At 39.5% G+C, this 15,820-nt stretch overlaps 1 protein-coding gene across 6 annotated transcripts in view; it reads left to right on the top strand.

Moving 5' to 3' along the window:
- The window catches only part of CSMD3 (CUB and Sushi multiple domains 3), a 700,243-nt gene that overhangs the window by 209,977 nt on the left and 474,446 nt on the right, over positions 1–15,820 (top strand). For all 6 annotated transcript variants that reach the window (XR_013544184.1, XM_072999268.2, XM_072999267.2 and 3 more), the window contains exon 4: positions 14,166–14,360. Coding sequence is in view for 5 of the 6 variants with exons in the window: in XM_072999268.2 (XP_072855369.2) it covers positions 14,166–14,360 (195 nt within the window). In the remaining variant the exon portion in view is untranslated. The remainder of the gene's footprint in view (positions 1–14,165; positions 14,361–15,820) is intronic.

Raw genomic sequence — 15,820 nt, 5'->3', positions numbered from 1 at the left:
TTCAGGCAGTGTTGCTTTTTAAAAAACATATCAATATTAGAATCCTTAGGCTGAAATCCTCTTGCACAGATCCACAGGTGCAGTGGGAATGATGTCATCAGCAGTCGCAAATTAACACCGATTTAAAGGCTCCTTTTGGCAATCTGGAAAATGTACAAATCGTACGTAATGCAGTGAAATCCCCAAAGGAAACCTTCAATCAGCAGTAATTTGCTTCTGCTACTGATGTCACTCCCATGGTGCATGCAGAGCTGCACAACAGGGTTTCAGCCATAGGGTTGCACTGCATGGTAATTTTATTATCCCAATTTACTCATTTCCCCCCTAAAAATAAGTTAAACTTTGGAACTAGCTAATTATGCTTTTTCTTCAAATAAGTTGTCTTCCCCTTTGAGGAGTAGATTGAATGTAGAGACCCAGTGGGGAGCAAAATCACTCTGCTGCTTTGTGCTCCAGAATTAAATATCACCTGTAGTTAAGAACCTCAATAAATGTTTGTGTATGCTCTATATCAAGTCCCTGACTACCTATTGTCTACCGATCTTTTTTGATTACTCCTGGCCTTTTCCAGAATATTGATGCATCAGCAGCCAGCATAAAACCAGCAATACCAAGTTACTCACATTTCACTAAACACAAGGGAGCCACAGGAGACTGCTTAATTAAAACTGTGGAATTGTCAACCATTAAACTCAATTAAAAGCCATGGCATACATACTTTTAACAGCTAATATTAAATGACAACAATGGCTGAATATTTGTAATTAGAGCATATTTTAATGAATTATTTAAACAAATCCTTCCTGCTGAAAGGTGAAGGACGAGCTAAGATTAGCACCACCTGCTTCAGTCTTTGTATTGAACTGTGATTCCACAAAGACCAATACAAGGAGATGACAGGGGAACAGAAAAGAGAGGAGAAAAGAATAGGGTGTTATAGAGCACTTAAGAAAATGCCAAATTTGGATGATCCAAATTGTCATTTTAGTTGAACAGTTCATTTGTATGCAAATAACTTTTGGTCTGCCTATGTAAAAGACTGCTATCTTGTTATGAATCTAAACAGGTATTAAGATTATCAAGAAAGTTCCTCCTGAGAACGGCAGCAACTTTAGAGGCCTGCTTAATGGGCAGAAAGCATGCTGCTTATATACCGCCCCATAGTGCTTCAAGCATTCTCTGGGTGGTTTACAAGTTAATTATGCAGGCTACACATTGCCCTCCCCTCCGGCAAGCTGGATACTCATTTTACCAACCTCAGAAGGATAGAAGACTGAGTCAACTTTGAGCCAGCAACCTGGGATTGAACCCCAGGTCATGAGCACAGTTTTAGCTGTAGTTATAGTGGTTTACCCACTGCACCACGAGGCAGAAGGAAAAGAGCGTTCTGCGTGGCTCCCAGACTGTGGAAGACACGCCTTTCAAAGCTACAATCTCACTCATTGCTTTAGGGGAGGGGTTTGAAGGCACCACTTTTTAAAACCTGATGTAAAGTTTTGTTTAATTTTACCATTTGTGGATATAATGCTTTTGGGGGGGATTGTAACTGGTTCCACTTAATTTGACTTTATGCTTGGATTTGTTTTTATTGGTGTTTTTTAAAATTTCAGTTTACTTGCCTATTATGTTAACTGGAAGTTGCCTTGAACACCAAGTGCTACTGGAAAGGCAGGGTAGAAATGTAATATTACAGCCAGAACAACAGTAGTATAACACTATATTTAGTACGCCAGGTTTTTTCCCCTCCATGTTGCAATGCTGTTTGTTCTCCTTCGTATAGGCTTAGTCAATTTTGCATTTAATTTGTGTGCATTTGTTTTGCTTTAGTGCTCACATTCCTCTTTAGCTCTGTTTTTCAAAAAATATTTTTCCACAAACTGTGGCAGCAGAGCAGAAATCTCTCTTCCTTATCACAACAATATACCCACAACAAAAACACACTGATCACCATAATCACCCCTCTCCTGAAAAGGACAAAAGCTGATCCAACAGCTATAAATACTCAACTCCCAAACAAACTACACCAGAGCACAGATTATTACTCCTGTCCTCTGAAGATGCTGGCCACAGAGACTGGAGAAACGTTAGGAAGAACAACCTTCAGAACACGGCCAAAGAGCCCAAAGAAAACCCACAACAACCATTAGAGCAGAAATTGGAAGTTGCTGTTTGTGGCACCATTTTGTTTTGTCTACAGTATCGTGGTACAGCAACTGTGGAGATATATTGAACCTTTATCACAAGTCCTCTGTTCTCACGAAAATGGTGGGGATGGTTGTGGGTGAGTGGAATCACCATTTTTGGACAGAGAAGGTCCCAGGGAGGTCTCATCACCACCTGGGTCTTACCTGCTGTCAGGCCTTCAAGATCAGTGAGACAGCCTTGCTAATTAGTTTAATGGTTTCAGCTGCATTCACATGAGAACAGCCTTTTCCCACTTCAGCTTGGCTGAAGATATGAAAAGAATGCTGTGAATATTCCAGTCATTTCTCTTTCATTTCCTGAATTACCTGTGTATGCTATGTGTTTGGTCCTTGACTCTGTGTCATTGTATTGAGAAGCACAATAACTTTAGGGCATTTATTCTTCCTTGCACCAAGTATAGTAGGACCTTGGTGGCATCTTGGCACATTGCTGAGTAAAGTTTTCAGTCTCAAGAGACAGGGGCTTCCTAATAAGATTTTAAGTTACATGAAATGTAAGGGAAGGTTTTACTAGTGCCAAGGCCAAGCAGGAACTTGAAATATGCTGGCTCTAAATAAGAAATAAATTAAAATTAAAATTAAAAATATAATCTAAATACCGTATTTTTCGCTCCATAAGACGCACCTTTCCATAAGACGCACCAATTTTTTAGGAGAAGAAAACAGGAAAATATAATCTGTTTTCTTCGCTCCATAAGACGCACAGACTTTCCACACCCCTGTTTTGTGGGAAAAAAGTGAGTCTTATGGTGCAAGAAACTCAACATCTGATGAATAATTACCCCTGTATAATCCCCCCCCCCAATTTGGAGAGAATGCCTTAAAATATTATGAAATTGGTTCTCTTTATCAAATCAGTATGAGAGAGATTAGATAATGCATATATCTTGCCTCTATTTCTGTAAACAGTCAGACACAAGTATCAGTGGAAATATTTGTACACAAATTGTAAGGTCCCAGATCTTTCAGTATGACATTTCACATGCTTATTTGATTATCAGAAATGTCCTATATTGAAAAAAAATACTCTATAGTTCGAGGGAAATTATGTGCTAATGGTATGTGCGACACAGAGAAAGAGACACACATACCTTCATCAGCATAAGGAACAAGCAAACCAGTTTTCAACAATGGCAGACTCAACTACCATCTTCATAGAAAGGCTATCAATTTTATAGCACCTTATCCTGTAGACAGACTACAAGATGTGAAGAGAGCAGAGAGCAAATAAGTCCAAAGTCCGAAGGTGAATCTGCTCTAACACCAAGCAGGATAGGAAGGCTATAGCAGTCCCTTTCTATGCTTTCCTGCTACCTGTGAAAATTGTCATATTGAATCCTTTAAAATTCTTTATGATTGTGCCTACAATGCAAAACACCAGGTAAGGGTGTGGCATTGAACTGTAATATTGTTTTCCTGTTGCCAGCAAGGAAAAAGATGGCAAGCTTTAGAGGTAGCAAAGGCCAGCCTGGATGTTGACAACATCAGTGTCAGCAATCAAGATGGTCTGAAGTCAGAGCCACTCCACCCCAACTGCTCTGGCAGTCAGATAAAGAGCCAGTTCATACTATCAGACTTCATTTGATTGATCATCTGGATAAATGAGCCACTGTCTTTCAATGACTACAAGCAAATGTTTCAATATAACACATGTTGATGAGGCAGGTGTCCTTACCTGAACAGGTAATTTCTTCTAGGAAGAGCCAGAAGCAATATCTAAAACCAAACTAAACCAAAAAAGCAGCTTGATAATTGCCTTGTATTTGGGTTAAAAGCAATTAATTAACTGATGGAAAAAGGGAGTCAGGTTCTGGAATTTTCTCTTATCTGGGGTCTCTTGGCACTAGTAAAATAGTGAAGAGAAGAAGGAATCATGCATACCATCTTGACTACTGACACTGGTGTAATCAACATTCAGGCCTTAACTATATAAATCTTAGCATCCTATTTTCTTTCTGGCATTCTAGCATGATCCTTCTTTCTTTCTTTCTTTCTTTCTTTCTTTCTTTCTTTCTTTCTTTCTTTCTTTCTTTCTTTCTTTCTTTCTTTCTTCCTTTCTTCCTTTCTTCCTTTCTTTCTGTGGCTTCTTGCTCTCTCCACTCTGTGAGGTATGTGTGTGTGTGTGTACATTCAGTAGCATATACTTCTTTGGTAAGGTGGAAGCCCTTATTTACCTTTTCCAGAAGTCACCTGAGTGAGGCTTATTAGTTTCCTGAAATACTGGCAATATGTTTGGACAATTGCTTCAGAATACTGCAATGAGCATGTGCAGCCAGAACTTTTGAAATGCTTCCTTTGTAAAATGAGCATGTTTCAGATAATTTATCTTCTAAATGACAGGATGAATGAATCAATTTGAAATTTTGAAAAAAAAGGATGTAGCAGCAATCATTTTCTTTCCAGGATGTAGGGGGTAGGAATTTGAAAAATAACTACAGAATTTGCTATATTGTGGGAAAAGAAATGCCAGCAATGCCAGTACAGAGGTGGTAGGAACCTTTAAAATACAACAAAAACAATAATTAGACCTTGAAAGGTGTTTGCCCACTTCTCCAAATTTGGCACCGTGCAAGACCATACTGTAAAGTTTCAGTGTTTCAAAGATGGTCCTGACTAGAAATGGGGACGAAGTGCCAAAATGGGACTTTGTCTTGGTTCATGGGTCGTCAAACCATGAATTGCCTCTATGTCTTGATTAACAATGAATCAATTTGTCATTCATTGGGTCTTTTTTTTTCTTTCCCTCTGCTTGCTATGCCCCGCGGGGCATAGAACAGGAAGGGGAAATGGATCAAAGCAATCCCTCAGCCTGGCTGCCTTTGGTAAGGCAGTGCAGCTGTGCGATCACTTTAATCCCTTCCCCCCTCCTATTCCTATGCCCCTTGGAGCATAGCAAGAGGAGGGAAAGCAGGAACCAAAGCAATCCCACAGCCATGGGATGGGGGATCCCTTTGATCCCTCTTTGATCCATTCCCTCCTCTTCTTATGCACATGGGCATAGGAAGGGGAAGAGAGGGGTACCAAGCCATCTTCCAGCCCTGGATGTGGGATTCCCTTCAGGCAGGCTTTAGCAAGCCAACTGAAGGGAAAACCCCTCTCTGCCTTTGCTCCTGTGGAACAGCTGATCTGCAGTGGTATAAGCAGATAGGGAATGAAGGGATGAATATAAAAGGGTTATATTCATTGCTTCGTATTCGTTGGGGTCTCTGGACCCCAAGAATATGAAGCAACGAATATCTGATGAACCAGGGATATTTAACAAATATCCTGATTTGTTTTTATATTCGTCCCCATGTCCAGTCCTGACTGTTGAATGGGTTTTTCAGTCAGACTTTGGACTGTATTTGGAAGAATGAAGTTACATCTTTTATTGCTCTAAAAAAAAGGACAAAGCACAAAAACAACAACACAAATGCTTCCAATTTCTGGAGCGGTCCATGGAGAAACATTCCTACAACAAAGAATTACGGGCCCCAAACACTTGCAACTGGCAGGGATTGATTGGTATTGGTTGTTGTGGGTTGTTTGCCCGTGTTCTTAGTTCTGACTCCTGTCCTCTGAAGATGCTGGCCACAGAGACTGGCAAAACATTAGGAAGAAAAACCTTAAGAACATGGCCAAACAACCTGGAAAACCCACAACAACCATCGGATCCCAGCCATGAAAGCCTTCGAGAATACATTAATTGGTATTCTTTGTAACCTTAATGTTAGCTGGAGTGAAGTTTTTCCTTTGTTCAGAGTTTCCATCTAAAAGTATAATTGTGAGAGGTATTTAATTTGAATGGTTTTAATTGATATTTACAAATAGTGGGATTTTACTAATTAAATGTTCTAAGAACATTTGCCCATCTCTGTTAAAGAGAACTCTCTGGAGCATATTTTATGCTATGTTTTACCTCAAAACTCCGATTGACATTAACAAGAGTTCTCCATACAGAACAAGTGTAGAATAAGAAATGAAAATGCATGCCGGAACTGTTTTTTGAACACTTTGCCCTCAGAGTTTTGTTACTGCACACTGGAAGGCAGGACGGATTTTACATTCTTGACTTTCATTTGAAATGTTTAGGGAAAAGATGTTTCCGTCCAAGTAAACAATGAATATGCTAATTCAAATGTTCTCTGCTGATTTGCATTTAGGAAGACTGGGAGAAGAGGTTTTTGAAATGGAATAATGGGTAGGCCTCATTTAAAATATATATATATTTTTCAGGAAGGATGGGCTAGATAATTTCCCCTGAAATGTAAATGTGCAGATAGAATTTTTTATGGAGATGCAAATTTCAGAATTTTTTCCCCTGAAAGCTAAGCAGGACTAGATTAATGGCTTAGTTCAAATGAGGAATTACAGTGGTGCCTCACTTAACAGGTGCCCCGTTTAACGACAAAATCGCATAGCGATTAATTTTTTGTGATCACTTTGCAATGTTCTCTATGGGGAAAAATCGCTTTGTGATGATCAGTACCCTGTTTCGCTTACTGATCATCGCAAAGCGATGATTTTTTAACAGCTGATCGGCGGTTCCAAAATGGCCGCCAGGTAAAAAAATGGCCACCTGCTGTTTTCTGGGATGGATTCCTCGCTTACTGGACAGCGAAAATGGCCGCCGTATGGAGGATTTTCGCTTAAAGGTGAGTCTGAAACCCATAGGAATGCATTGAAGGGGTTTCAATGCATTCCTATGGGCTTTTTAATATCGTATAGCGACGAAATCGCTTTGCAGAGATTTTTGCTGCACCGATTATCGTCGCTATGCGAGGCACCACTGTACATCTGTGGAAAACACTGAATCCATGTTGTCTCACTCACCCCTCGTCTTCCTTATATATGAAGAAAGAGAGCAAAAGCTTCTGCTTTCACTTTAGCCTAAACCACATGTTCTATCCACACTTACAAAACTGTTTTTGCTAATAATATTAATTAGCAACCTGAAGAGACACTTGTTCAACAGGCTGAGGCAAAGAGGCAGTCCTGAAACCAGCAAAATCAGGGAGCTGGTCAGGGGAGAGATTGTATTTGTCTTCAGTGTGGAAGGGATTGTCACTCTCGAATTGGCCTCCTTAGCTACATTAGACGCTGTTCCAAGACCTCTATTCAGAGCACATTGCCATAGTCTTTCTACAGATACACTGAAATACCATAGGAAATTCAGTTTTTCAAAGCTTCTGTTTTGTAAAGTAAGGAAGTGAAGTTATAGGTAATCATTTTCTTTTAGACTTGCAATTTTTCATAATGACTGTACCATGTTTTCTTATCATTTGCAAGAAGACGACATAATTGACTTGGTAAGGGTTGACATTATTCATAACCTAAATAGCACAATAGATAATTTATTCACTTGAAGGGCCAATGTTAATTTTGTGGTCCTACTAAAATTAAATGGGGAAGTCAGAAGAGTCCAATATTTCCAAAATGCTTGGACGTTCTTGTATTAGTCCAAGTAGTCTCCTATGAACTTCATATCTTTTTGTCTACCACCAATATGGAACAATGTGCTATTTGCATTTTTCTTTCAAGGACAGCACTGAATTCTAGTATTTAGGTAGAAGGGTAGAAATATTTAGCCATGGTGAGTGAGCAAAGGGTAACATCTCCCCTGTGTTCTCTTCTGAGAACATTAATTAACCAGCAGCAGTCTTCATCCCAAAGAACATTCCAGCAGGAACCATGTTGCACCATAATGCCATTTATAAGATTGTACATTGGAAATTGGGTGGTGGCGCTACGGGTTAAACTGCAGAAGCCTCTGTGCTGCAAGGTCAGAAGACCAGCAGTCATAAGATCGAATCCACATGATGGAGTGAGCTCCCGTCACTTGTCCCAGCTTCTCCCAACCTAGCAGTTCAAAAGCATGTAAATGTGAGTAGATAAATAGGTACCACTTCGGTGGGAAGGTAATGGCATTCCGTGTCTAGTCACGCTGGCCACATGACCACGGAAACTGTCTACGGAGAAACGCTGGCTCTACAGCTTGGAGACAGAGATGAGCACCGCCGCCTAGAGTCGGACATGACCGGACTAAATGTCAAGGGGTACCTGTACCTTGCAATGAAAATATTCATTCATTATTGCTCAGCTGCCCCTTGTTGCCCTGTGATGAGGCAGCAAGCCTTGTTCTTTGAGAGTGTGTTATTCATATCTGCTGTGTCGTCTTCAAGTCACTAACAAGGACCAGAAATTTGCATTTACTGAAAAACTGAGGAAAAATATCCTTTGTCCTTTTTTCACCATTCTCCAAAGGGCTGGAAAAGAACAGGAATATATATTTAACCTTGCCTGTTTTGCAGCCACAATAATTGTTCAGGTAGAATATGTACGACAAAGTACAAGAACATGAAGTCAAAAGGATGCCAGCAGGACTTTGAGCCTCCTTTTTTTTCACCTTACTTGGACATTTTCCATTTTCTGAAGGAATTTTGTTAAAGAATTTATAAAAGGCCAAGGAAATGTCTGTCCAGAAATAGACACTTTACCCAAATGAACAAAAGAAAATACAAGTCTTGACCTATAGTAAAATAATAAACAAATTAAAACATTGAGGTGTGCCTTGCTTAAAACAGAAAAAAGAACAACAATTAATGTTAATTAAATAGAAAAACAGCAGAGTACTGACAATAGGGTACCCAGTGTGGGTCAGTGGATAGAATGATGGACTAGGACTCAGGAAATCAGGGTTTAAATCCATGGAAACTCATGTGGGGTGGGGTGGTACTGATAAAAGCACTCCTTAAATATATCACTTACCTTGAAGATGCTGTTGGGGTGGCTATAAGTTGGTTGCAACTTGATAGCACATAACATATACTGATAGTTGGATATGTATGTCTGGTATGGTAGCTACTTTCTGCATCTTTCTGCAAATGACATTGGAAACAGAGGAATGTCAAAAGCAGTTGGTTTTATGATGGATTGCACAGAGAGGGGTCAGCGGTTTAAAAAAACAAGTGTTGTTGTTTCGCTTTCACCAGCTTAAGTGAAAGTCATGAAATGGTCTAAAAAAGTATTCATAACAGTTATTCCCAGAACAGACCAACTTGATGACCTTCCTAAAGAATAGTCTTCCTGGAATTTTCAGTATGAACATTTATTAAAACTTAATTTATGGCCTGAAAGGGATAAAATTATGTGTTGAGGACTAGTCATGCTTTATACTGTGTGTACTGTCTAATCACGTAAGAGGGTGGATTGATGAGTTTTAAGGGAATAAATTACTACATCTGCTAGATGCAATTAGAGTTTACAGTACGTTCCAAGTCTCTGTACAGACACCTTTAATTAATGGATTGAGTCTAATTATTTGTGCTTGGAGCTCAGTATTGTACCACAGGTGAAAAATAATTTGTTAAAGAAAAATACTAGATGATCTTATTTTCTGTGTTCTAATTAGATATGATTTGGGTACATCTGTAATATCTATTTTTCCCCTCAATATTTTTCCTTACAATACCAGTGTGCTAGTACTCACTGATGATTCACTACAGGAAATTAATGTTTTTTAAAAAATGTATTATGAAAAAAAGTCATGAGTACAATCACGTTAAGTTTTTTTTATGTAGTGGTTCACATATCAAGAAAAATATATTGTGTGAAACTGTTCAGGTATCTTCTTTCTGATATTCTGAATTGCATTATTTTTTCTTATTCAATAGAATATTGCTTTCTAGTATGACTCTAAGATGATTACTAATAGACTTGGAATTTCTGTAGCTGTTTTATTATCTCCAGAGGTGCATTCTTTTACATTACAAGTAGGCTTTAACTCAACATGCTTGATAAAGGGGCATGAATTCAATTCTGAAAGATTCCAAAACATTGATTGTATTACATTCAAACTAGTGTTGCTATTTTTTTTTTTAGATGAATGCTGAATATAACTATATAGAATGCATTGCTTTGACAGCTATGTCAGAGCAATGCGTTCCGTAGACATGCAAAGGTTAAGGATGGAGGAAAACTTGCTAAACCTGAATCTACTTATGAAAACAACCATTTTCACTACCAAGATCAGCAGCAGAATGGGAGTACATCTTGCCTGAAAAACTAAATATCCAAAGCTTCAGATGAAATGAACAGATAAAAATGTGCAAAACCAAGAATGCGTTCAGAAAGTGTGAATTACTAAAAGAACCACATTTTGAAAAACCATGTGTAAATTTTTTTTCAGAGAATAATTTAAACATGTGTAAAATATTTATATTGATAAAGAAATGAATGCTAAAAATTTTATATGGGGGTGAGAATTCCCAAATATTCAAATAGTTTTATGTGGGAAGAAAGAAGTCTAGCCATATGATTGCAGAGGTGGAATGCGTTGAGAATAGCAACTAAAATTTTGAGAAACACAATGGAAATAACCAACAGATTTTGTGCATATGTATACCAAGTCTGTGCTGTGTCTTGCATTATCTCTTTATTGATGTGGCATTACACACAGTGGCAAGATTTGGCATTGGTCTTGTATATACTAATATGATGAAATATACTCCTTTTGCTGATGTTCAACATCATGTGCTTAGTGAAAATTTGTTTTAGGTTCCATTTCCTCTGACTGGGTAGAAATCATGCAAAATTGACATTGAGTCTGACATTATTTCCTTTCCCCCCTTCATTGTAACAGTACAGGTAGAACTTTTAAGTGGTTTAATTGGTAGACTAATCAATTAAAGCTTTAGTTGAAAGATGTGGTCTAATTTTTAAGTGATGGTGGAAAATTTTAATCAGTAAGACAAAAAAACCCAGGTTCATTTTAGTTCCACTGTGCTGTTCTAATACTGTACAGAATTTAAAAGAGAAGGTGGCTTTTCCTTGTAATGGTAGTGTGGTGTTCTTCCCATTTGGTAAACATATTGTTGCAATAGGGAACATCATATGGACTCTACCCATCCTTCTCCCCCTCCCAGTCATACATGGGACAACATGATCAGCTAACAGTTTGGGTGTTTCTGGTTTATCAGAAAATCTGGTTGACTGACTTTGGAGCAGACAGATGTATCCTTGGTTTCATCCAGCCAGGTGTCTATCTCCTCCCCCCCCCCATTCTTATATGCTTAATTAAACATTTAATGAATATTAACTTTGATTCATCTTCTGTGAATATACAGATCTGCTCTGAAATACAGTATGTCCAGTTGAGGTCAAATGGATATAGGGTAGCAGGCTTAGAATGTGTATCAGAAATAAATGAGTATATGTGCACAAATTAATAATGCACCATCAAATAACCACGACTGATTATACAATCTGGTGTGTCCTGAATTAACAAGTACATTCTTTTAATTTATTGGCAAGTATGTTGACAGAGCCTTAATAAAACGGGATAGAACCATAGACAGAATGAAAATTAAATATTGTGAGCCAAGAATTCAAATAATGGGATCTCATCTATTATGTTGGCTTCTGAGAAACTATGCCAAATGACTTTGCCAACTTCAGAACTTCCTTTTTCCCATTACAGCTGGCTATCTAGTAACCATCAGTTATGGAAGTACTGTACCTATAAGATTCTCATGTGTTATTTCAGATAGGATGATCTGAACAAGGGAAACGTGTAGGGTGTATTATCAACTAACATTGGCTGGGCTGAAAAGAGGAAATTCATGTGTTCTTCAAAAGTTGGATGTGCCTTTAAAAATAAAGCAGTAAGCCATCATCCCTTTCCCTGTTTTTGAATGTTTCTCCAGTTTCAAAACCAGCTTTCCATGTGTGATACAGAAAGCTGCTGTTTGATACAATTCCAAAGCCTCAATATGTGGAATTAGACATTATTTGAATCCTAGCCAGTATGTCCATTAAAGTGACAGTGCCATCCTACACATGTCTACTTTGAAGTCAGACAATCCACCGTTTCTAAAGCCTGCTTCACTCACTGTAGCCTGAGTAGGAGGTGTTAAGAATGTGGGATGTTGTTGTTTTATGTTTTCTTTCCAGTATTTTTCCTTGTTCAAAATTGTTCTCTACCACTGCCACCAATTGGAGGAAAAAAACTGAGTCTGATCGAGGGATGCATCACGGGTGGGATGGATGCTTCAGCACTCTTGTTGAGCCTCCTCCACATGGTAACATGGTTAATGGTAGATGATGTCCCAAAGGTGTCCTGGATGGATACGCTGTGCTATGACCATGAAAAGGGTACTTTCATGCTGTTGTAACCCTACCAGTTGGCTTTGATTTTAAGTCTAAGTGCTAATTGGCATTTTTGGACCAGCCAAAACCCCAGTGAAGATGGAAAGCCATTTATGTCTAAGAAGGTTTAGTGGATAGATCAGTGGCGGCGAACCTTTTGGGGCTTGCGTGCCTGAAATTGGGGAGGGGGACAGGGTGGTGCACCGCCGGCGGTAGGAAGACTGGAACAGAAGTGGCTGTTTAAGGGGGAATCAGAAGTGGCGGGGGAAGCGGGAATCCTGGCTGTAGCCACCTCATGAGGTTTGGCTGCATGGGGTGGGTAGCGACCTATGGCTCGTGTGCCAGAAGAAAGGGCTCCATGTGCCTGCTGTGGCACGCATGCCATAGGTTCACCATCACTGGGATAGATGGTACACATGAATGCAGCATAATACAGCATGGCAAAAGGAGAAGCAAATATGCCCTCAAATACTAGATTTCCTCTAAGTCTTATATTCTCCCACTATGCATTAACAGGGATGCAAAGGTATACTACTACTACTACTACTACTACTACTACTACTACTACTACTACTACTACTACTACTACTACAACATAGAACTGTAGAGCTGTAAATGAACCTATGAATCATTAAGTTCAACATCTGTCAAGGAGGCACAGTGAGGAATTGAACTCCCAACCTCTGACTTCGCAGATAGATTCCTAAACCATTGAGCTATCCAACAGTTTGTATTATAATAACTGAGTGCTATCGAGTCAATTTTGAATTCTGGTGACCCGTTTCAGGGTTTTCTAGGTAGAGAGTACTCAGAAGTGATGTATTATTCCCTTCTTCTGGGGGCGTCCTTGCCCATGGACATACACCTTGGCTCTTCTTGGATGCACAGTGGGGAATCAGTCCCCTAACCTCTGACTCCACAGCCAGAGACCTAACTCATTGAGCTAATCAGCCAGCACAAATAAAGCAAACTATTATAAATAGCCAGGGCTTGAAAAATGCACTCGTCTGTGATGAGTGAAAAATGCTGCTTGATGAGTCACAGCTCCCTCCCTCCCTGCCTCCTTCCCCTCCGCCTCTCTCTCTCTCTCTCTCTCTCTCTCTCTCTCTCTCTCTCTCTAATCCTGCAATCCTCCCCTCCCCCTCCTATTGCAAAAGGAAAACTGCCCTCTTCTTGTGAGAAGAGAGTTTGAGCGGTACATAGAGATATAGCTCTGAAGGAGAATGTAGAGTAGTCCCATGCTGGAGAATATGGAAATTCCCTGCTCCCAATTTCAACCAAAGGATGACACATCCTGGGGTGGGAGGGAACCGTGGCTTCTTAAGAGGCTGGGCGCTTTTGCTTTTATTTTTATTTTTGCTGGAGACATTCAAAAGAAAATACAAACACTCAAAATACAAGCTTCATGACCCCACAGGCACACAGGTAATGAAGCAACCAATGTCTGAGGGTATAAATCAGTGATTCCCAATCCCAATAAATTGCAAGGCTATAGTCCAGTCATGCTGACTGGTGAAATTTTTGACAGACTGGTGAGACATTCTAAAAATTTTCAAGCCCTGTCAATAGCAAGCTATAGCTCCATCTGAGCTATATGAGGAACTCTCAACATAAGAACAAAGTTCACAAAGTGGAGGGATCCCAAGATAACCTACTGAGGTCCAGCATGGCTTGGCATCCATGCAGTGCCAGCTTACAGATGTAGCCAAAAGAGGAGTACCTGGATGGTTGGTTGACTGGCCAGCTGGCCAGCATCCTAACCAGGAGCGTTTCACTTTGCAAGTTTTTGCAGTATGTTCCATTTGCAATAATGATTACTTTTTTCTTCTTTTACAGAATTACAGAGTAGTTCTTGCGGTAATCCTGGAGTTCCACCCAAAGGTGTTCTGTACGGAACAAGGTTTGATGTTGGGGACAAAATTCGATACAGCTGTGTGACAGGATACATCCTGGACGGACACCCCCAGCTCACCTGTATAGCCAATTCAGTAAACACAGCATCCTGGGATTTTCCAGTTCCTATCTGCAGAGGTAAGAGGAAAGTGTCATATTCAGGTAAAGTGAGGCATCTTTAGTGTTAGTTTTAAGGACACATATTCACTATATGTAAAATATATTACACACGTTATTATTTTACATTGAGCCTTCGTTTTGGGTTACTGTATGATTTTAAATGGATACTTTCAAAGAATTTAGTGTGAATATTTTCTTTATTGTGTATTCTGATCATGCTCTACTGTTTCCCTATACTCTTCTTAACTCTAGTGCCTGTTAGACATGGGAGCTTTGTATTTGTGTCCTGAGGGATACGAATACAAGGCTCAGCACCACAGGTGCCACGGCGGTCCATTTCTGCCCCCCATAACCAGCCTGGTCCACTCACAAGGCTCCTCGCACTGTATGATACCCAATGGTGGCAACATTGCATCAATTGTGAATGTAGTTCTGCCAGTGCTGCCCCACCTCTCCCATTAGCTGATCAATCAGCAGCTGAGTGGGGAGACTTGTTTTCCTATCTCCTTGCCAGAACAGTTGGCTGTGGGATACAAATATGAAGCTCCTGTGTCTAGTGCCAATGATAGCTTGTTCCAGCAAAGAAAAATGAGTGGGTGAGGGGGAGAGGTGTTACCATATTAAACTAATGGAAGGGCTTCATCAAAATATGCTAATATTTCCAGAATATACCTTTTAAATCTCATAGCTGGCTTTATAATTCATCCTTCTGAACCAATGTAGAATACTGGGGTGTGGGGTGGGAGTCGTGCTTTAGAAAGTGTGTTCTCCTTGAAACTGGGATAGATTCAAAAGTCTTATCTGTAGCAGATCATTTATTTTAAATAATATGCAGTAGTAGAAATCAAATCTTTATTGTACAGCTCCATTTTTTTCTTTTATACCACCTTGCCTATATCTGTGAAATAGGTGGCTCTTATAAAGCGTACTGTGCTGAAATGAATGAAATATTTGCTGCTTCGGCAGGAGAAAAGAGTTCCCCAGGAACACAATCATTTTAAGAATCAGTCACTTGAGCTGAATGTCTAAAATTCTTAGAATTAGTTTCTTATTGCAATGAGAAAAGGTAGTAAAGAGAAACACTATTTGCTGGGGCAAAACATGATGCTGGAACAGCAAGAGGTGATTCTCCCTTCAAATCAAGGTGCACAGTGTTCAAGGCCAGCCAAGTTATTTTGGCACTTCAGGCAGAAAAGCTTATTAACACCTCTTTGGGCTGTTAAATGCAATAAAATTCAATTGAATAACTGACAGTACGGTACCTTGTCATGACACCTTACCTAAAGACTGCCTGAGATAAGTATGATTAACAGTAGGGGCATCTTTGCATCTTCTGCATTGGCGGGCTTTAGTATATGATTTGCAATATTAGAAATTTGGTTATTCCTTTAGTTAACAAAAACATAAACAAAACAAAATACAAAAATGTGAGAGATCAGCCGAGTCTCATTGGTCCTCGTTGGAACATAAATCCAATC

The sequence above is a fragment of the Pogona vitticeps genome, chromosome 4 (genome assembly GCF_051106095.1).
Source record: "Pogona vitticeps strain Pit_001003342236 chromosome 4, PviZW2.1, whole genome shotgun sequence".
Classification (NCBI taxonomy): domain Eukaryota; kingdom Metazoa; phylum Chordata; class Lepidosauria; order Squamata; family Agamidae; genus Pogona; species Pogona vitticeps.
This window is presented reverse-complemented; position numbering and strand designations above follow the sequence as displayed.